The 27,937-nt window shown below is 34.3% G+C and overlaps 2 protein-coding genes across 5 annotated transcripts; one reads left to right on the forward strand and one right to left on the reverse strand.

The window, feature by feature from the left end:
* acer2 (alkaline ceramidase 2) lies at positions 1-14,103 on the reverse strand. Of its 4 annotated transcripts, XR_013194639.1 has the most exons (8): positions 13,783-14,103; positions 13,511-13,625; positions 10,626-10,767; positions 10,353-10,490; positions 5,102-5,239; positions 3,381-3,839; positions 909-2,843; positions 1-516 (listed from the first exon to the last, which is right to left on the reverse strand). XR_013194639.1 is itself a non-coding variant. In XM_077201889.1 (6 exons), the coding sequence occupies exons 1-6, from the start codon at positions 13,885-13,887 to the stop codon at positions 3,653-3,655; spliced, it is 825 nt and encodes a 274-aa protein (XP_077058004.1). In that variant the 5' UTR covers positions 13,888-14,103; the 3' UTR covers positions 1-3,652. The 4 variants fall into 4 exon arrangements, 1 of the variants encoding a protein (XP_077058004.1); XR_013194637.1 differs by having other exon boundaries at positions 1-2,843; XR_013194638.1 differs by having other exon boundaries at positions 397-516; positions 909-3,839.
* A 2,819-nt stretch (positions 14,104-16,922) lies between these two features.
* On the forward strand, positions 16,923-27,930 carry tyms (thymidylate synthetase). Its single transcript, XM_077201890.1, has 7 exons — positions 16,923-17,263; positions 17,695-17,768; positions 17,898-18,072; positions 21,895-21,996; positions 22,826-23,001; positions 26,228-26,299; positions 27,155-27,930. The coding sequence occupies exons 1-7, from the start codon at positions 17,044-17,046 to the stop codon at positions 27,290-27,292; spliced, it is 957 nt and encodes a 318-aa protein (XP_077058005.1). The 5' UTR covers positions 16,923-17,043; the 3' UTR covers positions 27,293-27,930.
* Positions 27,931-27,937: the final 7 nt, after the last annotated feature.

Consider the following 27,937-nt stretch of genomic DNA (forward strand, 5'->3'; position numbering starts at 1 on the left):
TTAATTTGCAGCATGTTTTTATTAAATCAGTGTAAAAATACAATCAAACTCATTTGGTTACAAAATCATGAATCAGTGGTAGTTACAAAATTATTAATTGGTTATCGCAAAAATAAATAGTCTTTGTATACTTGATCCCTGGGTTGCATCTGGGTCCGGGTGACACACATACACACACATATTTACACAAGTTATAGCCATTGAATGGCTTACAGTACTTATTGTGCATTGCTTGAACAGAAAGTTACACAAAAATACTAAATCTCTCTGCTGCTCCTTGAGAAAACCCTGGATACGTGGCAAAAACATTAAGAAACTGAGGTAATGTTCAGTTTCTCTTAATATTGATGCAATTTTGTGGCATTGGAAGAAAGCAGCAAGAAGTTATAGAACGTGTCATTTGTCTATAAACCACAACTGAATTTGTGTTTTTATTGCATAATGTGTTTTTGGCATTTCATCCTTCAATAAATCATTTAGATTAGGGGTCCAATCTGCTCCTGGAGGGCCACTGCCCTGCAGAGTTTAGCTCCAACTTGCCTCAACGCCATGCCTGGAAGTTTCCGGCAATTCACTTGAAGGCAAGCCTGCAACCTTAGCAGAAAAAAGTCACGGACAATTGCGCAATAAGTATGATTCAGTTCACGGCATTTCTCATTAATTTCTATGGTATCTGCAAACAGTGATTGACTGTTTCCTGAAATTCAATGACGTCAAGGCTGTAATGTGATTGGTTTTCAAGGCACTCGTGATCCAAGTTACCCGTTACGCTTTCTCCAATGGTAGAGCCACGGACCCTCGTATCTTCCATTAATAAGACCATCTCTGTTTCTAGTATGCCTAGTAAGATCTTGATCAGCTGGGTCAGGTGTTTAGGGTGTTGGAGCTAAACTCTGCAGGACAGTTGCCCTCCAGGAGCAGGATTGGACACCCCTTATTTAATTAGATTATATAGAGTGGTGCAGGTATGACATCACTTTGTAAGCCAAAACATGGAAGCGAGTTAGCATTTTAGCACTTGCGGTTCCATCGTTCCGGAGTCAATGGGTTTTTTGAATGGGGTTTTGGTTAAATGGCTGAAATAAGGTCTGTGGTGAACACGAGCTCAAGACACTTTCACGTTTTATTCTACGACAAAATACATCTGTACTACCCTACTCGTGATTCTTTTAAGCTGTTGTGTGTCTTGAAAAAGGCGGTTAAATGGGACTACAGAGGCTGTCGGGGAGATTAAACATCATCACGGTGAACGGGTAAGATCAGCCCGCTTTTACAGCATCGTTATGCTTATAATTCTTATGAACGATTCTTACACAAACCTTCTGGGAAAATGTTTGTAGATAAAAACTGAAAAAGTTGTCGAAAGCTTAGTGATGGTGACGTTGAAGACGAGCGACCGTGTTGTAGTTCGCTTATAGCCTTCTTTAGCTTTTAACTTCTGGCGACTGCATTTAGGCTTCAAAATTCATAAAAATGTTGTGTTCATCTGTGATAGTTATCTTGATGGACAAAACCTGTAAGTATCAAAACATTTTGGTGATCATAGAGCTTGTTTTTTGTGATAATCCAAAAGCCTATGTAAAAATCCTATTGGGTTTTTGTCGAGGGAACCAGTGTGATGCTAACTGTCGGTTGGCCTACAAAGTGACGTCATACCTGCACCACTCTATTTTGCAGTACAAATTCATGATCCATCGATCAACGGCATTTTGTTCTTTGACAGATAAAAGATACAAACTGCAAAGGCCTTTTTACAGTAATGTAAGGTTAGACTAAGTGAGGAAATAAAAGGTCAAATTAACGTTAGTCTATGAGAAGACAATACTAACAATAGGCTATATATAAATATATACATTTCTATCTGAAGACATTCAGTAAAGGACTAACTTTCATTCTCAAGAGAACATTCCTTTACATTTAGTTCACCAAACTATTTTCATGCAGTTTTAAAGGCTTCTGTCCAATACACTCCATTCATTTTCACAGTAGTGCAACATAGCTTAAAATATCTAGATAAAAACATCCAGTTTATGCTTGCGTTAAACATTAACAACATAAACTCAGGCCTTTTCCTGTATTAACTCTGACTGTTGGTGAAGATGATTGTGTGTCCTACAGCTATTCATAATAAAGGTGCACTAAGTATTTTTTTCCACTTAAAGTTCTAAACCTAAATGTATTATTAGCTCTTTTGGCAAATATGTTTAAAATGATGTACCATGAGATAAAGACTTACTCTTGTGAGTGGCCTAGTAAAGCTGTTAATAAGGCAGGTTGCAGGAATACATGAACAGCTAAATAATACAACAGTAAAAAAAAAAAAAACTCCTCTTGAATAGAAATAAATTAATTGTTAATAAATGAATGTTATTGAAACATTTTTTGTGAATAGAGAATTTCTACAATGACATCGGAACCTGAAACTTTTCCTTTTCCATCCACACCCATAGGTGTCAGGTTCAGTATAAAGTTCAAGACCATTGTCATATCAGCCAGTAAAACAAAGAAAAATCACTTAGTGCACCTTTTAATTTTAAATGTATACACTGTAATGTCAAAAAAAGGTAACTAGTAGAACCACAGTGAAAAAAACATGCTTTGTGTTAACATAATATTAATCTATGGCTGTGCTGTCTTATTATAGGTGAAGTTCAAATACAATTTTAACAATGTTAATGTAGAAAAAACATTACTATTATCATATTTATTTCCAGCCTCAATTGCTAGTGTGCACATCTGTTTAAAAAATACCCATCTTATTTCCTATATAACTACAGGCTAAAAGTTTGGAAGAATCAAGGTTTTTTTTATGTTTTTGTCTCATATTTATGTTGAAGTCTCTTCTGCTCACCAAGGCTGCTGTTATTTAACCAAAAAATACAGTTAAAAAAGTAATATTGAAAAATATTAGCACAATTTAAAATAACTGATGCCCAATTATTAACCATGGTTATTATTATCAGTTTTGAAAACAGTTTTTGACGTTTAATATTTTTGTGGAAAAAATTATATATTCTTTCATGATTTTTTTGATAAATAGAAAGCATTTCTTTGAAATAGTAATCTTGTGTAACATTATACATTTCTTTATTGTCACTTTTGATCAATTTATTGCATCCTTGCTGAATAAAAGTTTTTTTTAATCTTACTAACCCCAAACTTTTAAGCAGCAAAAACTGGTTTCAACATTGATTATAATAAGAAATGTTTCTTTAGCATCAAATCAGCATATTAGAATGATGAACGATCATGTGACACTGAAGATGAGTAATGATGCTGTTAATTCAGCTTTGCATCACAGGAATAAATTACATTTTAAAATATATTCAAACAGTTATTTCAGTTATCACATAAATACACCCTTGGTGAGCAGAAGAGACTTCTTTCAAAAACATTACAAAATCTTAATTATTCCAAACTTTTGACAGGTAGTATAACACTGTGTATGGTTATAACATGAAATCATGGATCACTCAGAATTTACCCAAAGTAAACTTAAAGCTCTATTTGTGGTGTTAAGACACTAAATACTCTGAATCTTCCCCCAAAAACAAAACCTTACAAATCCACATGCAAAAACAAGATTCTCCTTTGTGTGAATGTCTATAACAAAGTGCATTGAAGTGTAGTCAGACACCTTAGGAAGCACAGGTTAAGTCACCTTAATAGAGGGCTTCCTGTGCACACACAGAAGAGTGACGTATGGCACCCCGATAAAAGCCCATTTCTCGCTGGGCCAGAATTTGACAACGGGCCCCTGCTCTGGAGCCTCAGACGCCGCGTCAAAATATGCAAAACAAACACATCCCAGGTAGGACGCCAAGCAGATGAGGATATGCCTATAAACAGATGCATAAAGGACAGAAATCTACAGCAAATTATATATTATAACAATAATCAAATTATAATAAATTACTGATTTTTGTTTTACAATGGATATCAGCCCACAAATCTGAACAGTTATATGAGACATAACGTTTTCAGTTTACAAACATTTCAGAATCCTCACTTTTTGGTGAACTACACTGAAAAAAAACTGGTATAGAATTTATAGTTTTTACTCAGAAACTTCAGTAATAATTACAAAGTAAAACATTGAATTAAATGTGAAATTTTGAAGTGGAAAGACTGAAACGTATTTTCTTGTAAAAATGTATTCTTCCAATCTTTTATTTACAACTTAAAAAAAATTATTAAAAAATGTATCCGTTTAAATGTAGGTGGAAAATGTTAAGAAAAGTACAAAAATAGAAACTTTGGGAAAAAACTAAAAGTTGAATAAGATATTCTGTATTACATTTATTAAAGTACATCATTGTTATTTTAATATCATTTAGACACTATTTTATTTTATATTAATTATAATATATAAAAAAATATATAATTCTATCAATGTTTTTAATGTTTTCAATTTTGTATTTTCATTTTAGTTACTGTTTTTGTCATTCTGTTTTAACATTCTTATTATTTTTGTTTTTAAAAATATGTCTACATAATTTTTTATTTCAGTTTTAAAGTGTTGTTTTAGTGCAAGTTCAACTAAATGAATAAGGTCGCCTTGGCAACTAGTTGAAATAAAATACATTTTTTAATATTTTTTTTTCATTTCAGTTAAAGTAACGAAAATGTTTTTCATGGTTTTATTTCTATTTTTAAGTTTAGTAATATAATAACCCTAAACTGCATTCATGTTCCACTGGATTGGTAACTGTTAAAACTCTAAAGCAGGAATTTACAAACTTTCTTTTGAGCTGAGCCCCTTTGACGTATACTAAATGTAAACTTTACTAAAAAGATTTAAAATTTAGAATTTGAATGTTAAGTTAATACTTTAATAATTCAACGACACATTCACGGTTCTCGAATCTTGTTTAATGGTCATATGACATGCATTTTTTAAATTCATTAATTCATTTTAATTTTTCACTTTAGTGATTCACTTCACTCACGGACACCAGTTTGGGAAACCCTCCTCTACAGGAAGAGTACATAGAGTAAAGCAATGTTGCAATGTGTTGACATTGCTCACGGTGGCTTACTTGTGTGTGCAGCACACTGAGCATGCACACTAGCTGCTATATGAAGTGACAAGTGCACTTACCAGGCACAGTGTAGATACGGGAAGTTGACCGATGACCACATCTCACAGAAAATGCGATCACTAATCCAGCACACGAGTGCAAGAGTCCACCACAGACCCGAGAGCAGACCCAGCTTGAACACACGTGGGTTGTCGCACCTACAGACATTATAAACACAAGCCGGATGTGTTTGATTAACAGGAGCTACTATTCATACTTAAACTTTCTTGAACAACAGGGTTATTATAGTATGAGCAATACATTTGTTACAGTATCTATTCATCTTTCTTAACGTTAGTTAATAAAAATACAACTATTCATTGTTAGTTCATGTTAGCTCAGGTCTATTAAATAATATTAACAGATGCAACTTTTGATTTTAATAATGTATTAGTAAATGTTTAAATTAACTAAGTTAACTAATGAAAAATACTTCTAAAGCATGTATTAACTAAGTAGTTAATTAATGTTAACAAATGGATTCTTATTGTAAAGTCTTATTACTAAAACTATTTTGTAACTTAAAAAAATAAAAAAATATATTTATTTAGTTTAACTTGATGTACTAAAATAACTAAAAACAACAAACATAGATATAAAAAACAGATTCAAAAAAATATAAAAAAAACGATATAAATAGAAAATAGTATCTCAATGATACTAATATAACATGCCACACAACCAGGCAAATGGTGCAGCTTTTGGAAGATGTGTACTATTACTTTTATAAGTGATTGCACTCACGATTATATCTAGTACATCTGATTTAGCATTGGATAAAATGGCCAAGAGCCTGTTTTCTTGACATTAAATAACTGTAAATGATGTTGTTTCATTCGAGAGTGATCTTAGTCACGATTTTTCCCAGATGGGATAACGCCGTTGATCATTTTCACAGTCCTGCCCACACACAACCAAACAAATCTTTCTCGTTATAACGGGAAACAAACACGGCGGCTAACAGATGAAAGTTTCTTACACAGCCATAATTACAGACAGCCGTGGAAGTGTTGTTATTGTTCATTAAAACTAAAACTATTTGAATCGATGTTTAATAAAGCTGAAATTAAATAAAATATAATTATTATTAAGGTGTTAGAAAGGTTGTTCTTTGTAAAACTGCTTAAAACATTATGTATTGTAAAAAAAATTACATTGAATTGAGTGTGAAAACATTGAAAATGTGCCAAAAAAAATTTAATGACAATGTAATTTCTATTAAAAATATGCATCAAAAACGTATATTGAAGAGACGTATATTGAACAAGGAAGGGACAAAGGACATGGATGTGATATGAACGCACTGAGAAGGACTTTAGAGGACTTTGCAGTTGAAAAATCAAAATATATTGCTATATATGATCACAATACTCAGCATATCACAAAATGTTTGCAATTGCAATAATATCATACCGTGGATTAAGTATCGTGATAATATAGTATCACGAGCCTCTGGTGATTCCCACCCCTAGTCTAGTCATATCTGTAAATAGAGAAACCTTGTGACTTTGACGACGTGTGTATGCTGTAGGAGTTGCACTCAAAAAAATGATGTGTTGGCTTTACTTAACTTTTTTATATAAACAGGTTCCACTGGTTCCACATAACTGGGTTTCATTAAACAAACATAATTTGTTCATGTAACATCAACATCATGGAAGTAATTTTAAGCGATCCAATGAAACTCTGAGCTGAGTGTTAAATGAACACTGAAGCAGTGTTAAATTTAATGAGATAATTAAGTGAATAATTGAGTGATGATTGAGCATTATTGAACACACCTGATGTTAACAAGCAGAATCACTGAAGGAGAAAACCGGAATTTCAGGTCACCATTATGGAGATGAGTGTTTGTTTTAATTGGGCTCTTGACCCCCACATTATTAACTTTAGATTATGTTTGGCTGCTGTACGTGAGTTATGACAGCCAGATGATCAAATAGAAAAGGTGATCTGATGATCTTGGTTGTGTTTTAACATAATCATTGTATTACAATCATTTGACCTGAATTACTGAACTCATATAGAACTCAATTCTGAGATAAGTTTACCTCATGGATTATAGCAGCACTACCATTGTAGAGCATACCATTTTTAACCTTTTCAATGGAATCCAAATGATCAAATCAATAAAAAAGAAACAAAAAGAAACTTTTTCTGAAAAAAGAAAGAACGAGCGAGAAAGGTAAACATGGAGCAGCTAAATCTACAACATCTGGGGAATCACCCTGTTCTAAACATTGCATGTGTCTGTGTGTATAGATATTTTCCTTTGTAAATCATTATTTTCTTGCATCTTTTCCACATTTTGTCGATCATAGCACTCTGCCTTTCCCGCTCGTCTCATTCCCTCACCCAGTGTTTTAATAGTAACAATTGCCAAAGAGTGGTTTGATGTGAAAGATTATGGCCTGGTTTCACAGACAGGGCTTAGATTAAGCCAGAATTAGGCCTTAGTTCAATTAGGACATTTAAGTAGCTTTTATAAACATGCCTTAGAAAGAAAAAAAACATTACTGATGTGGCAAAAGCAAAGCACAACCAAGACAATGTACTTTCACAAAATGCATGCAGACTAAAAAGTTACATAGAGTACGTTTAAACTAAAAAAACTATGGCAACTTACTGCAATAAAAATAAAGCTAAACAGAAATTTTCTAGCATATTACAAAATTGCTAAAACTTAAAAAAAGAAAAATAATAAACTTCAAAATATTAATAAATTCTTTAATTGTAAAGGATCAGTCCAGTGGCCAATGAAAAGAGCTCTATAATAAAAATGTTTTTGAGTGATGAAAACAATGCTGAAGGCACTGTGTTGAGAATGAAAAAAAGAGCGCTAGCAGGGGTGGTGTAAAAATAGTGAGAAAAGAGAGATGGGGGGGAGAGAGAGAGAGAGAGAGAGACAGGAAGTGCAAACTGTTACTCAGACAAACTGAAAAACAAAGCCTTGAAGTACACTTCAGCATACTTTAAAAAAGAGCACTTATTATGGAAATAATGGAAATATTATGGAAATTACTTAAGTGTGAACTGAATCGAGTGATTTTGTACACTTTAGCTGCACTTAAATTTAAATGCAATATAGTTTAAATTTATATTAAATGCAATTAGCTGAACTTTAGAGTGCTTTTTGACACATTTAAGTAGGACCTAGGCATATCTTTATATGTAATTTCATAATTACTTCTATTGTCTTTGAAATATTGTTAAAGCGTACAGCAGAATGTACTGACAAGGATCTAAAAACAAATATACTTTAAAGCTGTTTCTATTGAAACTTGTTTGCCATGTATTTAAATATTTGTAATCACACATTTGTAAAAATGAAGTTGCAATTTAGTACCTTTAAAGGTTGCACTTTAATTTAACGTGTAACTACGTCACCTTAAAATAAAGTGTTGCAATATATTACGTTTAATTGTAATATCGAATAACACACTACAGTTAAACAGAGTTGTCATGAGTTAGTTCCTAAAGAACACGGTGATCTGTTGTACATAACTAAAACTACTAACTCATACATGGTTTGCTGTAAGATAAAGCTACATCTAACCGGTCTGAACTCAGAGAGAAACGCTATCAGGAAAACCACAGCAGTGGATCTCATTTTCAGGAAGCCTCTGATAAGCCTGTTTCTTCATCCACAGAGCAATGCAAATGAACTCTTTGCATATGTCATAATTTACTCAGCCTCATGTTGTTCCAAACCTGTATAAATGTATTTGTTCTGTTGAACACAAAGGAAGATATTTAGAAGAATGTGTGAAACTGAACACTTCTGGGGCACCATTGACTTACAAATTAGTTTTTTCCTACTATGGTAGTCAATGGTGCCCGAAAGCAGCCTGGTTACAAACGGTCTTCAACATATCTTCTTTTGTGTTCAGCAGAACAAAGAAATTTAAACAGGTTTGGAACAAATTGAGGGTGCAATCATTTTTGGGTGAACTATCCCTTTAATAAACTAGATTTTGGATGTTCTGAAGAAAATGTGAGTGGCCCACCCTCAAGATGTGTCCCTTGTTTAATGTACATCTATGGTATCTTATTTCTTTTCTTTTTTTTACCTGTTTTATGGTCTTATTTAAAAAAAAACTGTACTTGCAGATACTATATTATTAATTAAATAAAAGGCCACCTAAGGTTACTTAACGAGAGTACACTTTATTAACTGTGTCTCTTAACACACTTAAGTGCACTTTTAAAAAGAGCACTTCTTAATAATGTCAAATTAAAAGTTTGACTTTAAAGGTGCAATAGGTGATTCTCTACAGAAACATTTTTGTTATGCTGGTTGAAAGTCTCCTCATATCCTGATAGAAATCACTATGTTAAGCAGTCTAAATGTATTTTTATAGATTTATATTATCTGTGGAAGGCCATTCCACATCATTGCATTCGGGCCGAATGAGATGATAGCATGCGTTTCTTATCAGTCAACGTGTGTTAGAGTACCACGGCGCAGTCTGTTCACGCAGACATCATACGTACTCAACGCGTTTCACGTACACTGTGCAGACAGAGCGAGAATGGCAGGCAAACAGCAACAACATAACCTTTCCTTCTGAACCAACAACAAGTGGCAATTATAGTCTTATGTACCGCTGACTTAGCCCTATATGCAGATAATTCAGTGAGATTCGACACTGTCACTGCTATGTCCTGAAATCACACATAAATAAGGATGAAATACAATGCATTCCTTTTTACTTTATGTCAACTTCTGAACTGGAGTCATATACATGTCTAATATATATGTAAATGTAAACTATAATACATTTTAATTTAATACCAACTAACTCAGTTAGGTCTCCGAAAACATTCCATTCAGTTTGCACTTAAGTATTTTCTTTTCAAATATATTATTTTCATAATAAGTACTCTTTTTATAAGTATGCTAAAGTGTACTTTTCACAAGGAGCAGCACACAAAACATGAGGGACAAGTTAAGCGACCCATAGGGTTATGGATTTTTTTAACAAACTTCTCGCTTTAGTAATGAGCAATACTAATAGGGAAAAACAGCTCATTTGAAGCTGGAAACCATGTGCTTTCCTATACATTAAATACAATTCATATTACAAATACAGGACTGCCTTTAAAATATGCTTTACGTATAGGGACTTTGGAATATAAATAAAGACAAAAAGGCTATTTAAATGGAGCCGTTACTGTGATTTGAAATGAACATGCACAGTAATAAATATGTAATGCGATGATATGGAAAGCACTAGAGGACTGATGGTAACTTTCAACAAGCCCACTGACCTCTTTAGCTCAGTGATGAGAAGAGCAGTGCACGGGATTCCCAGTGTCATGAGAGAGATGGAGTTTATCGCTGGCTTGATGAAGGCCAGACAGGTGGTGATCCCTGAGAGAATGCCGATGACCATCTTAAACCTCGATCTAGTGACAAACAGGGCAAGACAAAATGAAAAAAAAACATGAACAAGAGAAAAGCAGTGCAGAACGTGGTGCAGAATCACTATCTACAAGTACATTTCGATCAAAATGTCTGTGATTGTGGATGTTAGAGCACACCTGTCTTTACGAAATATCCTGGGAAGATATCTCTTGGGAAACCACATGCCGATGGCACACATGAGCACCCACAGTATGGCCAGTTCATCCAGCATCTGCCCCAGGAAGCTCAGCGTGGCATGGAAATAAGTGGAGCCAATACCTAAAGAACAGCCGTGTGATTGTACATTAAAAACGAACAAATAAATGTTTTGAATTTAATTTTAAATAACGTTAAATGTTGGAGTAAAATGCTCCGTTTCATTGACTTCTCTTGGAAAAGAACTACACTTTAGAATATTATTAATAAGAGTACTGATATGTTTATTTCAAATATATAATATAATATAATGTAATAATGTTTTCGGACAGTTAATTGCATGTTACTATAGCTTACATATATAATAAATGCAATTAGCTAAACTTTAGAATGTTTTTTTTAACCACTCTAAGTAGATTGTTATATTATTTTCAGAATTACTTCTATTGTCTTTGAAATATGGTTAAAGTTACTGCTGAATATCTTGACAAGCATTTACGGCACTAAAATATACTTTAATGCCAATTCTATTGAAACTTGTGTCATGTATTTGTATTTGTATGATGAAGTTGCAATGATGAACTTTAAATGTAATCTCAAATAACACAGAGTTATAAATACCGTATCAGTACATTTATAAATACTTATATTTTTCCAGCTCATTAGTGTGAAGCTGTTTTAAAACAATCTGTATAGTATAGCGCTGTATAAATCAACGTGACTTGATTTTAATTATATTCTTAGATCTTCGTATTTCAGCCATTATTTATTCAAAAGGACACAATAATTTGCCAATTAAATCCCAGTTAAAAGTCTTCAAAGTGTTCTTAAAACAGGCCTCCAACACCACGAACAGCGCTGAGTCACCTAAAGGTCTGTCCTGAATGAATGTCTGTGTCTAATCCTTTGATTAAACTCACTGTATTATATGACGGCCAGGAGGACTTTGATTCAAAATCCCACCCGGATTAATTAAGTCAGCAGCTTCTTTTAGAGCGGAAAAACTCTGAAGACATTTGTACAGAGCAGTGTTTGTGCTGAGCTGGCTTCTTTCCCATGCTGCTCTAAAGACAGAACTTTACCAGCGAGCTTTAAATACACCAGCGGTTTGTTGGGAACAAGTCACACCCCTGCACAAATCCCGGACCAATTTCCCAAGTGATTGTCTTAACCTTGGTGGTTACAGGACAGAATATAAAGCAGCCCCAAATAGCAAGTAAAAAGGAAGAAGCTTGATAAAACTGCAGCTCTGGTTGTCAGTAAGCAGTGAGGGTGACACCAGTGTGAGAGGGAAGCTTTTGTAAACCTAAAACTGACAGGGACATAGAGCTTCATTGTTTAAAATATGTTACGCTTCACAAATGCAAACCTGTGAAGCGCTCGGGTCATGTGAATATTAACACATCTTGCAGACGAGACGACCAAGTGAAATGTGGTCTGTGAGGTCTTCAGTAGTAAACTGAAAATAAAGCTCCAATGACAAGGGATCGACTCATGCTGTCCTTAACCCAGGATTAACGTCCTTTGGTCATTTTAACCCTGGGTAATAAACCCCAGGTTTCACAGACAAGGCTTAAGCCTAGTCCCAGACTAAAATGCATGTTTGAGCTGTTTTAACTGAAAGCAACTTGAACTGACAGTTTTGTCTCAAGATGCACACCAGTAATGTGTTTTCTAAGGCACGTTTATAAAAGCAACTTAAATGTCTTAATTGAACTAAGGCCTAATCCTGGCTTAATCTAAACCCTGTCTGTGAAACCAGGCAAAAATGTTTCACACTTATCTAGAGCAGAGCAAGTTTCCTCCGAGGAGGCAAGGGAGGCAGTGCCTCTTCAAAAAATGATTGGATAGAATTGGTTGAGATTAAATATGTTTGGTTCATCATGCAGTAAATCCCACCTTTTGCTTTCATGCATGTTCCACATTCGTGAATCAGATTGAATGAACAAATTGATTGCGTTAATGAGGAAGCTCACCCACTTGGATATCACCGCTTTATGACACGTCAAAATCAGATTTGAAATGGCTTGAAAACATGATGACTGTGGGGGGTTTTAGTGAGCAGCTTGGTGAAATTAAAGGATTAGTTCACTTCGGAATTAAAATTTCCTGATAATTTACTCACCCCCATGCCCCACGTCATCCAAGTTATTCATATCTTTCTTTCTTTAGTCGAAAAGAAATTAAGGTTCTTAAGGAAAACATTACAGGATTTTTCTCCATATAGTGGACTTCAACAGTTATCAGTGGGTTGAAGGTCCAAATTGCAGTTTCAATGCAGTGTTTACAGACCTTGACGACCGAGTTGAAATTAAGTTGACTATTGTACAGCTGAACATACGTTCACAAATAAAATGTAGTGTTTAAATGATTACTGAATTCATTCAGTGAAGACTATGCAGTGTTTTATTTTTTTAAATGTGATTGTTTAATTTCTGTATAGTAGCTTATTATTTTTTAGGGTATATTTGTTTTTTACATTTGTATATTTTTTGTCAATTGTTTGTAATTTTCTTATTTTTTTATTGTATTACTGAACATTTCAAGGCACTGTTGTTTGTTGACGGTGAAACTGCTCTTTTTTAAACTGTGAGGACATTTCAGAACACCACTGCATGCCGCGGATATTTAACTGTGCTGTAATACTGAATATTTTACTGAGGTAACGTATTTCCTCAGTAGCCCTTCCTGAACTGCTCAGCTATTTCCTGAAGACTAGCAATATTCCAGAAAAGGAGGAAGAACGAGTTCACTAACTGCCACCTCCTATGTGCTGAAAACCCTGAGCTCCGGCATTCTTGTGTAGGAAGTCACTTTCGGTCACGGTCACTCTTAACAGCTGGTAATAATAGGGGATGAAATTTACCAACAACCACCAGCAGAGTCCATATGAGATAAATGCCACTGTTGAAATGTGTGGCGTACTGACGAAACAGACACATGAGTATTGGAGGCAAGACGAAAAACAGCACGTTGCTTATCTGAAAAGAGATAGAAACATGTTTGAACATCGTATTTGATGTAAGCAGAGCACAGGCAAAGCAGTCCTAAAGTTTATAGACTTCGAACTGCCAGCCACTCATATGACACAACAAAATGGGAGATTAAACAAAACAAAGAGAGTGCTAACCGACGTACCGTGTTATAAAATTCCGCTATTCCAGGATATATGAGATAATTGCCTTCGCACCAATCCACCTCAGAGCTGCCAGCCTGGAGCTGATCCCACAGATGCGCGTCCATCTCTGCGCGTGCACTAGATGCTGAATGTCTTTACAAAAGCGCCGTCGACAGCTGTAACATATGCATGCGGCGACAGTTTGTTTTAATCAGTGACTCGTGTGTAGTCTTCTTATCTGTGCATGTCATCCTGCCAGATCCAGTCCGAGTCTAATCCAGCTCGCCTGTGTGCGCGTGTGCCGCTTTCTGTCCTTCACTGACTGTACACTGGAAAGCAATAACAACAGAGCAACATGTGATTCGCACATGCGCAGAGCGGTCTACAAAAATCAGCGTTTTTTTTTAGCCTACTCTAGTTTGGTTAATACTTAAAACATTTCTCAGTCACATTTCACCAGCTACTCAACTAAATGTGTGGTCTACTATGGAAATAATAAATAAATAAACACAATAAATACATATGAAATCTGTATTTATCTCTTTATTTATGAACAATTGTATTTCTTCACATTTATTTATTTTTTTCATTTATTTAGGCTATGCATTTATTTATTTATTTATTTCCATTTTTATTTTATTTCCACATTTATTTATTTATTTAATTATTTGCATGTATATGTTTTTTTTTTACTCTCAAAGTGACGGTAGCCATTGACTTGCATTATATGAATCATCAAGGACTACGTTTCAGCTAAATATCTTTACTGTTCTACTGAAGAAAAAAGGACACCTACATCTCGGATAACCTCATCCTTCCCTCGGGTCATTTATTTTTTATTTTTTATTGAGTGTTCATCAGAGGTGTCCAATACCCTATGACTTAAGTCGCAATTGAAGCACGAATACACAAAAAAATGGATTTGAAAATGGATTGGAGTTTTGTGGTTGAAATTTAAAAAAAGTTTAGCCTAGTTCAGTTTGACCCCTATAGGAATTAATGGAATGCGAGGAATGCTTCAGTACACATAGAAAAACCTAAAAATGCTCAAAATTCAAACTAAAAATGCTAAAACATTAACAAAAGAGTGTTTACTGAAGAAAAACTGACTTCAGGAGCCAACGGAACAGCTCATTTGTCCAAATAGAGCTATAAGGCCACCTAGTGGCAAGAATCGTGAAATATCATGTTATATTATTTTTTTCAGCAGACATCCGATGTAAGATATTTTGAGCGGAATTAAAAGGGTTAGGCATGAAATTGTGAGTTATTTTGTTTTAAGTTAAAACAATGTGAGGGATAGTTAATAACTATTTATTTATTATTTATTGATCAAATCTAGTAGTAATTTAAAGGTAAATATAAAATAACAAAAAGTATCCCCAAAAAAGTTGCATTGAAATTTTGAAATAAAATAAGCTTTCTAAACAAAAACAAAAAAATAATTTTAGGACTTCGGGTCATTTTGACCCGCCAGGGAAACGTTACAAAGTGTGAGGGAAGGATGAGGGTTACATCTTTGTGAACTATCGGGTTAAATGTTATCGGCTGGCCACATAATTAACCATGACCTGAAATTATAAAAAAGTGGAGAACGCATATAGAACAGAGGACTATTGAAAAACAAAGTGTAAAAATTTGCAAAATCTAACAAGATGTATCTGGTTTTGAACTGCTGAGATCTATGATTGTATTTACTACAGCCTATATGGAGCTGCAGCCATATCAAATTAAGAAAAATTACAAGTAAAACAACATGACGTTTTAATAGAAATATACACTTCACTTCCAAATTTAGAAAAACTAGGATCAACTGATCCCAGCTCAGAGGAATTCAAAGATATGAAATAGCTGAACGATGAAGGTAAATCTACATTAGTTAATAAACTAACAATGAAAATACGTATACAACACTAATGATAATCGAATCTCACATCTTTTAAGATCAAAAGTTGTATTTATTATATTAGTTAATGCACTGTGAGTTAACATCAACATTTGTAAAATTAACATATAAGCTTATAAATGTAGTAAACTTTTTGTTTATTTGTTAGTTCATGTACATAAAGAACTTAAAGAATGTTTTATCAAAACTCATCAATGGAAGTTGTTATGGCATAGCCTACTTCAATTTTTACACGAAACTGGATTTACACACTCCAGTATCGTAGCTGGCATTAGGGCAGTATGCACATGTCATGGTCCCGCCAAAAAGAAGAAGAAGAAGATATGACGTCACATACGCGCCTTTTGGGTTTGTAGACATTCTCTGGTTTGTATGTAGTCTTTGGCTCCGTCCCAATTCGCCTACTTATACTACGACCTAAAAGTATGTACTCTTTTTGTGAAGAAAAAGTACATACTTTTGAGTGTGTAGCAAAAGAGTTGGCAAGCTTCGGGAAATACTACTTCGTCATCTTTAACGGAAAGCTCTGTCGCGTACCCATGCGAACATGAACACTAAGCTTTTCCCACCAAAAAAGTCCTAACTTATCTAAACTTATCTAAGTAATATACAGTATTCCGTTGTCACCCTGCCTCTCCAAATGCAAAACTGACATTAACTAAATGCAATAATGCAGTAACAGCTGAAAAAGTACTTGGGATTGTGTTTTATTTTATATTTACCGTTCAATAATTTAATCGCCGCTGTCTGTCCCATAGAAGAACATGACAGCAGTGGGATATGGTCCCACTATGGTCCCATAGAAGAACATCACTGTGGGATTATGGGACTGTTCCGGATTGTGGGTAATGAAGTACTTATCCAAGACATCGCGAATAAAAGGCATTTATCTAAAAACAAGGTTAGTGCCCCATGAATTTTTGGCGTTTATATGAGCATATACAATTGCTTAGTACAATTGTACTTAGCCGTAGCTGGTTTAAGTCTACCATGTATGTTTACGTTTTTATGGCTTTTACCCCAACTGTCAATGGAGAAATTGTATTGAATTCTTACTTCCGGCACCGGCTGTGGGCGGGACTGTGATGCTCTATACCTCAACAGTTTTACATCAAACTGCGACGTTCTTGACTTTAAAATGTATCTTTTAAATTGACAAACATAATATGTGTAATTCAGGGGAAAAATAAAACGCCATTGACTACCATATATTATTTTTCCGAAATAAGGTCCCATGGTGGTCCACCGGAAGGGGAGGGACTTAGGCTCTCTATAAGATAAGGTCACATCCGTGAGCGGGAATCTATGAACCTGCAGAATTTGTCTGTTAGTTCATGTTAATTTTACATTTGAATTTAATCTTAAACTGAAGAAAATGCCGAACGCCGAAGTGCAAATGACAAATGGGCATTGTGCTGACGTAGAAAACAATAGAAAATGTGCAGGCGGAGGAAAAAAATACTTTACTCTGTGTGACGAGGGCGGTTACTTGACTCTGGTCGAGTACATTCTGCAGGAGGGAAAGGGCAAAAACGACAGAACAGGGACCGGGGTGATATCTGTGTTCGGGGTACAGGCGAGATACAGTCTCAGAGGTGAGCCTCAGTTGTCAGTATAGAAATAAATATGTATACAGTATATTGTATACAATAGGCAATATAGAGAGAGCGATATCTATATAATTATGTCTTAATTTATTTTATGATCTTAGTTTATGATCAAAGCTCTATAGTTTTAATAAATCCAATGCAATACAATGATGATTGAAAGATGAACAAATGAATGTTATTCAAAAACCTAATGTATCATATATGATACTCGCATTTTAACAGGATAAAAAAAAAAAAAAAAAATGTTGATAATCAAGTAGCCTAAACCTAAGACGCTTAATTCAGTCCAGTAAGTGTTCATCTTGAAATATTAAATGACATGTATCATTTGAGAGAAGGCTTTATAGGATTAAAGGATCAACTACTGTTGAAATGTTATTATAATTCAAAAATCGGTTTAATCATGCGCCTCGCAGATCAGTTTCCTTTGCTGACGACCAAAAGGGTGTTCTGGAAAGCCATAGTGGAGGAGCTGCTGTGGTTTATCAAGGTACAGTAGGAAAATATTTAAAAAAAATTGCATCTTATTTCTGTATACAGACAGTATATATGTTTTCTTCGGTTTTTGTTCATTTCGCTTTTTTTTTTTTTTTTTTTGCTTTTTGTTCATCCATCTCAGGGTTCAACAAATGCCAAAGAGCTGTCACAAAAAGGGGTGAGAATCTGGGATGCTAATGGCTCCAGGGAGTTTCTGGATAAAAATGGCTTTACTGATCGTGAGGAAGGAGACCTGGGTCCAGTGTATGGCTTTCAGTGGAGGCACTTTGGAGCTGAATACAATGACATGCACACTGGTAACTATCCATATATATATATATATATATATATATATATATATATATATATATATATATATATATATATATATACAGTTTACATATAGCAACAATGTATACTGAATTATTAACATTTTATATTTTAAACACCGTAAACTATATTTTAAAGTCCCCCCTATTATGCTATTTTATAGGTTCCTGATTTTGTTTTGTAGTCTCCTACAATATGTTTACATGCATCTGAGATCAAAATACACTTTAAAGGTGACACATTATGCCCTTTTCACAGGATGTATTATAAATCTATGGTGTGAAATTTCAGCTCAAAATACCCCCCAGAATATTTATTATAGCTTGTCAAAGTTGCCCCTTTTTGGGTGTGACCAAAATCGTGCTTTTTGTTTTTCAAAAAAAAGTTTTTGTGTGTACCCTCATAAATGAGGTCTTTATAAGACAGCTGTGACTTTTTTTTGTTTTCAAATAGTGCTCAGTGCTCGTCTGTGCAGCAACGACAGAACAGTTTGCATGCTTTGCTCCAACTTTTGTCATTGTGTTTGAATTGGTTACACGATTGTCACTTGGGAAAACCAAATGGCGGCGCCGTGGGTGTAAACGTGCAGATTAAGGGGCAGTGATATTATAATAAGATCATCTTCCTACTGTACGTCAGAAGGGGAGTGAAATCTGATCGGCTTATTTTTTGACATGCTTCCAGAGAAAGGCGTACCAAAACAAATTTACTTGCTTTCACCTTTCATGTTTTCTGGTTTGGTAGATGGACCGGGGACCCGATTATAGCACTTAAACGTGGAAAAAGTCAGATTTTTATGTTATGTCTCCTTTAATTTTCTCATAATATAAATTGCAGCAACATCTCTTTTCTCACAGTGTCTGAATTGGTTTGATCAAGGATTTTTCTAGGGCTGGAACTTTTATATCAATAGAGCAGAATCCAATTCTGAAATTGTGAAATCACAATTTTTTTGTGTAAAATTAAGATCACGATTCTAAAAAGAAAAGAAAATACATTAGACAACTCCACAAAAAAAATCAGGCCATCTAGGGTTTGACAAAATACTCATTGCTTTTGTCCATCTAAAAATATATTAATTTGAACTAAAAAAAAAGAATTTTAATGGAGTCAATGTTTCATTTATAAAGACTTGTTGTTTCGTTATTGGATGAATCAGTGTTTGTGAATAAATCTTTAAAATGAACAATTCAATGACAAACACTTTTTTTTAAACACTCGCTTGTCGCCGCCTCCTGGTGTAACTATAAGCAATACAATACCCTAGAGCCCGACCGATATGGATTTTTGGGGGCCAATACCGATATTAGCGAGTATGAAAAGCCCGATAACAATATATTGGCCGATATTATTTCTGTGTGTATTAGAATACAGTAGCAATATTATTTATGCATATATTATAGTACAGAACCAGTCAAAAGTTTGCACACACTTTCCCATTCGTGTATACAAACTTTTGACTGGTACTGAACATATAATACAGTATACATAAACAGAAAATATATTTTTTACACATGTTTTGCCATGATCACTCAAATGTTGTGATCAAACACTTGTCTGACAAAGATGTGTAATGGAGGCAGGGTGAATTATAGAATGAGAATGATACATTTGAGCTGTAACTAAACTAGTTTGCATTGCATGTTCTAAATACTGTTGCATAATCTTCCCTAATGACTTTGTTCTTTCATTTAGTCACGTCATATAAAAAATAACTAATAAATATATCAAAAGTGTCACTGGCAAAACCAGAAAGTGATTTCAACAATATCGTTTCTCTGTGCTGTTATCTTTATTGCCCTTGGTGTGAACTGGCCTTTACTCTCTAAACCCCTCCTCTCCGAGAGCCTACTCTGCTCTGATTGGTCAGATGACCTAGTCTGTTTTGATTGGTCTACTGCTTACAGTGCATGTTGGAAACAAGCGGCAACCTTCCCGGTCTCTCTCTTGAATCACGGAAGTGACTTAAAATGTAATTCAACTGGCCGCTAGAGACAGGCTCCTCTGCTTCGCGTCGGGGTCCTAAAAGCCTGTCTGAGTTGTATTCGCTAGAACAACCGCCTCGCTCTACTGTACATTACCCCGCTTATTACATGGCTACCTACGATCATTAGACGAAATTTTGCTGAGTGTGTTTATTGTGTTGGTACTTTTTAGGACTGGCAGGTTTAGGACTGTAGTGGACAGCCGACTCCTAAAGATTTTGATTTTCTTTTGTGTCAATTTCATAAATTGTAGCAAATTCAATTATAAAAATAAGACCCAATAGGGCTGTTACCAATTAAGTGAAATGAGTATCATCAAAATTCAATATTGCAAAGATTCATTTTGTTATTTAAAATTATTTAAAACAAGAAAAGATACTTTGAAATGTGAAATTGAAACTACTAGTAGGTAATCTATCCTAGTCAACTGATTCGTTCAAAAAGCTGATTCACTCAGTAAGGAAACACCGCCGTGTGTGGCTTTTATTTTGAACAATTTTCGTTGGTGGAATAAAGCAAAAACAGGCAATGTGGTGTCTAAAATGTACGTCACTTAATATTAACTTGTTTATTAAACTTGTATATAATCAATATGACGTTATTTGGAGAAACTGCACTCTTGTGATATTTATTACTAAATGATATAAATAATGACTAAATCACGCAGTGAAAGCGTGCACTCTAAATGCGCACCATCACTAGTCTTATCTACAAGACTACATCAAGTAGAGTATGCATGTGTGTGTGAGGGCTATACTCGATAATGTCAAATAGCACATCGTTAAAACGACAATGACGATATGTATCGCACACCCCTACAGCCTGGTACAAAAAGTGGTTTGTCACTCCATGACAACTGTGAGTGGGCGAATTTTTTTTTAAACTCTGAAAAAGTTCTGCATAATTAAGTCCGTGGCCACTTCAGGGACTGGTGGATTGCCGCTACTGTCACTACTAGCCATTTCGTCTGTTAGCCGTCACCTCAGCTAATCCCGGCTCTTTGCCCACTTTCGTTTATCCGAAAGTGACGCACAATGACTCGCTGCCAGGATGGCGATGGTCGGCTCCGCCCACTTTTGGGCCTCTTCAGAAACCTACAGGTGACTTCACGGACAATATGTCCATTGTTTTATACAGTCTATGGTTGGAAACAAACTGCTCATTACCATTCCTCTATTTCAGCTCTGGAGGCTTCCTCAACGAAGTAACGATGACGTCGGTTTTACTGTATTAATTCGAGCCAGAGTTCACTTCCTTTGGAAGTGCATGCAAAGTGGATTTGCTTTCACAGCGCTCAACACTGCGTCTTCTCAAAATTACAGTGTTTGAGAGCAGGTTCAAAGTAGACATTGTTTACGGGCAACCAAGGAATACCATACATGGGCATTATGCAAAATTATTACAAACTTACATGGGTTCATGCAGGAAGAAAGACTGGAATTACTGATGACTCGTTTCAGGCATCTGTTCAGAATCGGCTCTTTCTTTTGGGAGACAATAACTCCATTTATCTGCACTTTGATCTTTAAAACGTTGCAGACCTTTTGCATTCACAAATAACTATATTGCAATGCACACTACATGAAAGGTTATATCTGAAAAGCATAATAGTGGCACTTTAAAATTAAATTGTTGTATAATTGTTATCAGGGCAGGTCAAGCCATTAGGTTTCATAGTGTTGGTGACTGTAGACACTGATTATTATTCATGCAGTATTTAAGACCTCATTAACTCAGAGACTCGTGAAATTTGACTTTTCTTTTAATGAATGTATGGTAAGAATTTGTGTCTAAGCTAGGCTATGATTTCATCTCTCTATGAAGATTACTCCGGGAAAGGTGTTGACCAGTTACAGAATGTGATTGACACCATCAAGTCAAACCCAGAAGACAGGAGGATCATCATGTGTGCTTGGAACCCCAAAGGTCTCAATAAAATTTATAACCTTCCAGCAGTGTTATTTTAATATAATTTATATACTTCTATGGTATCTATTCATATTTAGAATTTGCTTTTATTTATGGTTTGTTTTCATTTAATTTAAATTTTAGGATGGTAATTAAGTGCTTTTATCATTTTTATTAGTTTTTTTTTTTTTTTATATTTCTATTTAGCTTTCATTTATTAAGTTTTATTTACCTTTTATTTTTTCAGTTAGTTGCTGAGGCATCGTTTCTAAATTTCTTTTTTTTTTCATCTATTTTATTTCACTGTTGTTTTAGTTATCAAAATGATTTGTAATAGTTTGTTTTAATTTTAGTTGGCTGGCAATAAATGTAGTTTTAGCAATTATAGTAACTAGTTCAGTTAGTTTCTAAGGTTTTAGTTTAAAAGTTACTTTGAGTTTAAGTTAGTCAAATATTTAAGTTTAAGTCATTTAAAAAAAAAGTTACTTTAAGTCTTTTGGTGACACTTTACTATAAGGTCTTATTTGTATGTATTAATTAACATTAACAACTATACACTTCTTACATATATAAAAATACAGTTGTTCATTGTTTCTTCATGTTAGTTCACAGTGCATTAACTAATATTAACAAATTTCGGTTTTAATAATGTATTAGTAAATGCTGAAACATTAAGATTAATAAATGCTGTAGAAGTATTGCTCATTATTATTATTATTTTGTTAACTAATGTAGTTAACTAAAGTTAACTAATGAAACCTTATTGTAAAGTGTTACTAGTTTTTCATCTAATTTTGTTTTATTTGACATGTATGCATGATGACAATTTGATCCATTTTATTGACAGATATCCCTAGGATGGCATTGCCCCCCTGCCATGCATTATGCCAGTTTTATGTGTCAGACGGTGAGTTGTCGTGCCAGCTGTACCAGCGATCTGGTGACATGGGTCTGGGTGTGCCATTCAATATTGCCAGCTACGCACTACTCACCTACATGATTGCCCACATCACTGGACTCAAGGTGAACATATTTCAAAATCTGATTATCTGTTAGGGGTGTAACGATATTCAAACCGAACCTAAAAACCGCGATACAGAACCCACGATACGTATCGCGATTCTCTCATGGCGTACAGACACAGATAAAACAGCTTTGTCACATAGCATGTATGTTTAAAATATCTTTAATGAAAATGACAGCAACTGTAAATTATTATATTTCAATAACAAATTAGAGTAAAAACATAAGTTATGTTAAATGCAAAAACTGCCTTATGTTCAGTTTACATGTTTTCATACAATGTGTTGGGTGTTGATTATTATCAAAAAAATAAATGGTATCTGAATTTAGGCTAAAAGTCTAGGGTCTGATGTTAACCTTTAATGTTATAGTAATGTCCATATAGTTTACAACATTAGCAGATCTTTTTTTAAAATCCTTGCAAAACGTTTAATTGTAATTTGAATGTATTTAAAGACAAAGACACAATTTTTCATTAAACCACTGTTTAAAAAAAACATAAACCAATTTTAGCTTTCTGAACTCCACCCTACCGAACCGTACCGAACCGAAGCGTCAAAACTTTGGGAAGAACTGAACCGTCAGTTTTTTGTTTTGTTACACCCCTATTATCTGTAAAAAGGCATCTTCCTGCATACTGTACCAGATGAGTGTATATTATCCCTTACATTTATTCATCACAAAATCCATGATTATGAATGATTTGATGCAACGTACAACCATTTAAATACCTACTCTTGTCAGTTAAGTATTATGGACGTTTAAAAGGTTATTTCACCCATCAATGAAAATTGTGTCATCATTTACTCACCCTCATGTCTTTCTTCAGATTACTAAGGAAGATATTTTTATTGATGATAGAGATTTCATTTTTGGGGGAACTAACCCTTTAATATTGTTTTGAAAACTAGAAACTTGAACAGATATGTAGTATACAGATGTATATCAGTAGAGTTATTTATTACACCTCAATATGGAAATTTTGGTTTGTGTACCAAACCTTGTAACACAAAAAGTGCACGTAAGCATACTTATGAAGAGCACTTATTATGGAAGAAATATACTATAAGGGTGTTTACATTTGGCATGTTTGGTTCGATTAAAACAAACCCTGGTACGTGCCATCCGAACCCTGGTGCCACCAAACAAGCGTACCAAGACTGCTGAAAAGATTGGTCTTAGTCCGCTCCCAAACAAACTCTAGTGCGGTTTGAATGAAATATGAACGTAACACGGACCAAAGACATGTAAACGAGGCAAAAACAGGACTTGACGTCACAAGATGCGACCCTCGAAAGGACAGAACGCTGAAGCATATCTGTTTTTTCTCGCCATAGTCGCGATGTTGCCATTCACAGGCACATGTACAGGCAGAACCGCGTCTCTTCGCAGCAGATCTTTGTTTGTGTGTGTGACGCTGTTTTGACTCCTTTACACATTTTATAATGTCTTCAAGTTCTTAGCTGGTCAAAATACCATCATATGTAGGCTACGCACATACAACGAGCGCATTTAGCCCCGCACACAGCAGCCTTGTTTTGGATGTTCGGTTGCGAAATATATATATATATAATAAAAGCCGACTAATCAGGTTGTGAACATATCCCTATGCCTTTAGGTTTGGTATCTAGCGAACCAAACTACAAGTGTTAACACACCCTAAAAGAATATTCTTGAGTGTGAACGGAATGTAATGTTTTCTGACAAATTTAAATTAAATGAAAATACGAGTAATCTATTTTTTGTGGTAGTAAAAATCAACCGAAGCAAAGACCCTTAGCCTTTAAAATTTCTTAAAATACATTTTAAAGTAAAATGCATTCGAAAACAAGTAATTATGGTTTTATAGAACAACTCTGTTAAAAAACATTATTTACCATACACAATCATCTTATGTACATTCTGTATTATAACAAATGCCTGCAGAGGGCACCAACGGCCTGGTTTTGTTACATTTTACAGCAGATCAAATCCTTTTTCAATATAAGCCAAATGATATTTATCTCAAATGGTCATTTCATCTTTAATATTGACCACTTTTCTATGAGCTCCTGCAATTTCTTGAACAAGAATATGTGGACATTAAAACGTGGAAACGCAGAGCGAGGGGTTTAGACTTTTATTTTGAAATCACGATCAACAGTTTGCATATTTAAAAATATATTGATATATGTTAGCATAGGTTTATAAATTATTTACCTTGGAAATCTGATGAAATGGCCACAATGCGTTCCCAGATCAACGTTATAAGCAACCCAAACTCACAGCATATGCAGAGATGGAGTTTAAGACGCGCTCCACGCATGTAAATGATAAGAGTTCATGTGGAACAGCATTTACTGTGAACAGAGCCACTCCGAGACGCACGTAACCTACACGCATATAAATAATTGAAGCGTATATATATATTAAACCCGCAGGGCATATATTTATTTAATTGAATCACAGTCATTGTGAATTCACAATAGCACTATGCTATAGTATTGTATTTTTAAATGGTTATTATAATATGTCGTGTTGCCTTAGAAAAGTAATATATAATAATCTAGTCTAATAATGCAGTTCATGGATTCTCGTCCGTAGAATGCGCCACTTCCTGTATTTTGCCGGTTATTAAACAACATGGGTAAATTGCAATCGAGAATTTTTTTAAATTTGAGTACTCGAATTTAATTGAGGAATTGTGACAGCCCAAGTATTATAGTTTAAATTTTTATGCAGTTAGCTTAACTTTAGAATAAGCATTTATTTGTTATTATACTTTTGTAATGATAAATTGGCAATTTAGTGTACTTTAAGTACACTGATTGGCTTTTATTTCATTAATATTATATTATCTGCAAATGGGTATATCTTATGTATGTATGTATGTGTATATATATATATATTTATTTATTTAAAATAACTATTTAAAGTACACTTCAAATGCACATCAGGTACAATTAAACACACAATTTTTTCACAAAGGAAGTAAGTGTGTGTGTGTGTGTGTGTGTGTGTATATATATATATATATATATATATATATTTATTTATATATATATATATATATATATATTTATATATATATATCAAATTTAGTTTTATTTAATTTTATTTAACATTTGTGCCTTACAATTTCATGAAGATCATAGCTTGTGAAATCTGTATTCATACTATTTTATGGACAGACTAACCAAACTTGAACCCGCTGAATATATTTTGTCCTCATTTTTATTTTCCCTAGCCTGGAGATTTTGTGCATACTATAGGTGATGCCCACATCTATACCAACCACATTGAGCCCTTGAAAGAGCAGGTATGTTTCATAAATTCCATACAACTAATCTATCTGCATTCATCTAACGTGGTGTGAAAAAGGCAAAGTGCACCCCATTAAAAAGTGTATTGTGTGTTTTTCCTCTCTCATTTCTCAAAATATTAGGGCATATAGATATAGGAAAGGAAGGATAATTCTTCTAGTCCATGTAAGAAATTGATGATAAATAATTAAGAAATAACTGTAGGAAGTTACTTCTGGGGATCTACTTATCTTTAGTATCTTTAATAGGTATTTGGATTTCTGTTGGTATTTTTAAATTAAACTTTCATTGTTAAATGATTTCACCTTCACCCATCTATAACTGTACAAATACAATTCCAATATCAATATATCTATATATTATGAAAATATTTGTTACAGTTGTGTAGGGAAGAGGAGAGGTGAGGATCTGTTTGCAACAATAGTTTATTAAACAAACATATAAACAAAGATTAGCCAGATAATCCAAACAGTCATGACGATGACAATCCTAACAGTGAAAAAATGAGTCCAAATAGGGAACAGAAACACAACAGCTTTATAAACAATTTATGTAAAGACAACGACCAACAAAAGACAACTGAAACGCAGGGGTATATGTATACACCGGGCAACAAAAGCCTAACAAGGAACAGGTGTGGGTAAAAATTGCCATGGAAACAGACAAGGGTAACTATAGAAACAAGGGCAAACAGGAACAAACAACAGGAAGTGAACAACGGGAACATTGAAAACGTAAAATTGACTTCAAAATAAAAGTCCTAGAACACAAGACACAGGGGAAATTGTGACATAATGGTGTGTGTACTTATCTACAGTGTAAAGTGTTTCTAACATGTCCTGTACCCACAGATTCAGCGAGAGCCACGTCCGTTCCCCAAACTCAAGATCAAACGCAAAGTTGAACAAATTAATGACTTTTCTGCGGAGGATTTTGAGATCTATGACTATGACCCCCATCCTTCAATCAAAATGCAAATGGCTGTTTAGACCTTATAATCGTCTTTTAAAAATTGTGTAAAATAAACGAACGTGTTACTTTTTCCTTATTTGAAAAATATTAACATGATTTTGACCAACATTTACATAGATTTGTCTTCATTCTATATTTATGCTGACATCCGATTGATTGTAAATAGCAAACCATGAGGTGTTACAAAGAGTACTGCCTAGTCAACCAACCTACCTTTAATGATTTGCTATTTGTCTAACTGTGATCTAGTTGATGCATGACAAGGGTCATTGGGTTCCTATGCAGTTTGGGAAGGTATGGAAAAAAGCTGTCACCAATACTTTCACAAAACAAGCATTTTCTTTCTTTTGCATTTATCTGAATACTCTCTGAGATGGGCATTTTCACATGTGTGTCTCAATTTGCCATCAGAGAGAAGAGAGTGAGAACTCAGAGTTGGTCTCGGTATTGAATATGCCTTAATGTTGAATATGGTCTGAAAATTCTAGAGATGTTTAGAAATTTTACTCTGGAAAATGGAATAGTTTTTAGCAATGGAATTTTGAGATTGTAAATGTGTCGGAACCCTGGCAGTGGCAAGTGTTGTTTTTCTACTTTGCAATGTTTGAAATAATCTTTAAATACCAATAAATAATAAAAGGGTTGCATATTTGTACTTTGCA

This window comes from Siphateles boraxobius, unplaced genomic scaffold (genome assembly GCF_051911475.1).
Source record: "Siphateles boraxobius isolate OS27281-9 unplaced genomic scaffold, OSU_SipBor_1 48, whole genome shotgun sequence".
NCBI lineage: Eukaryota > Metazoa > Chordata > Actinopteri > Cypriniformes > Leuciscidae > Siphateles > Siphateles boraxobius.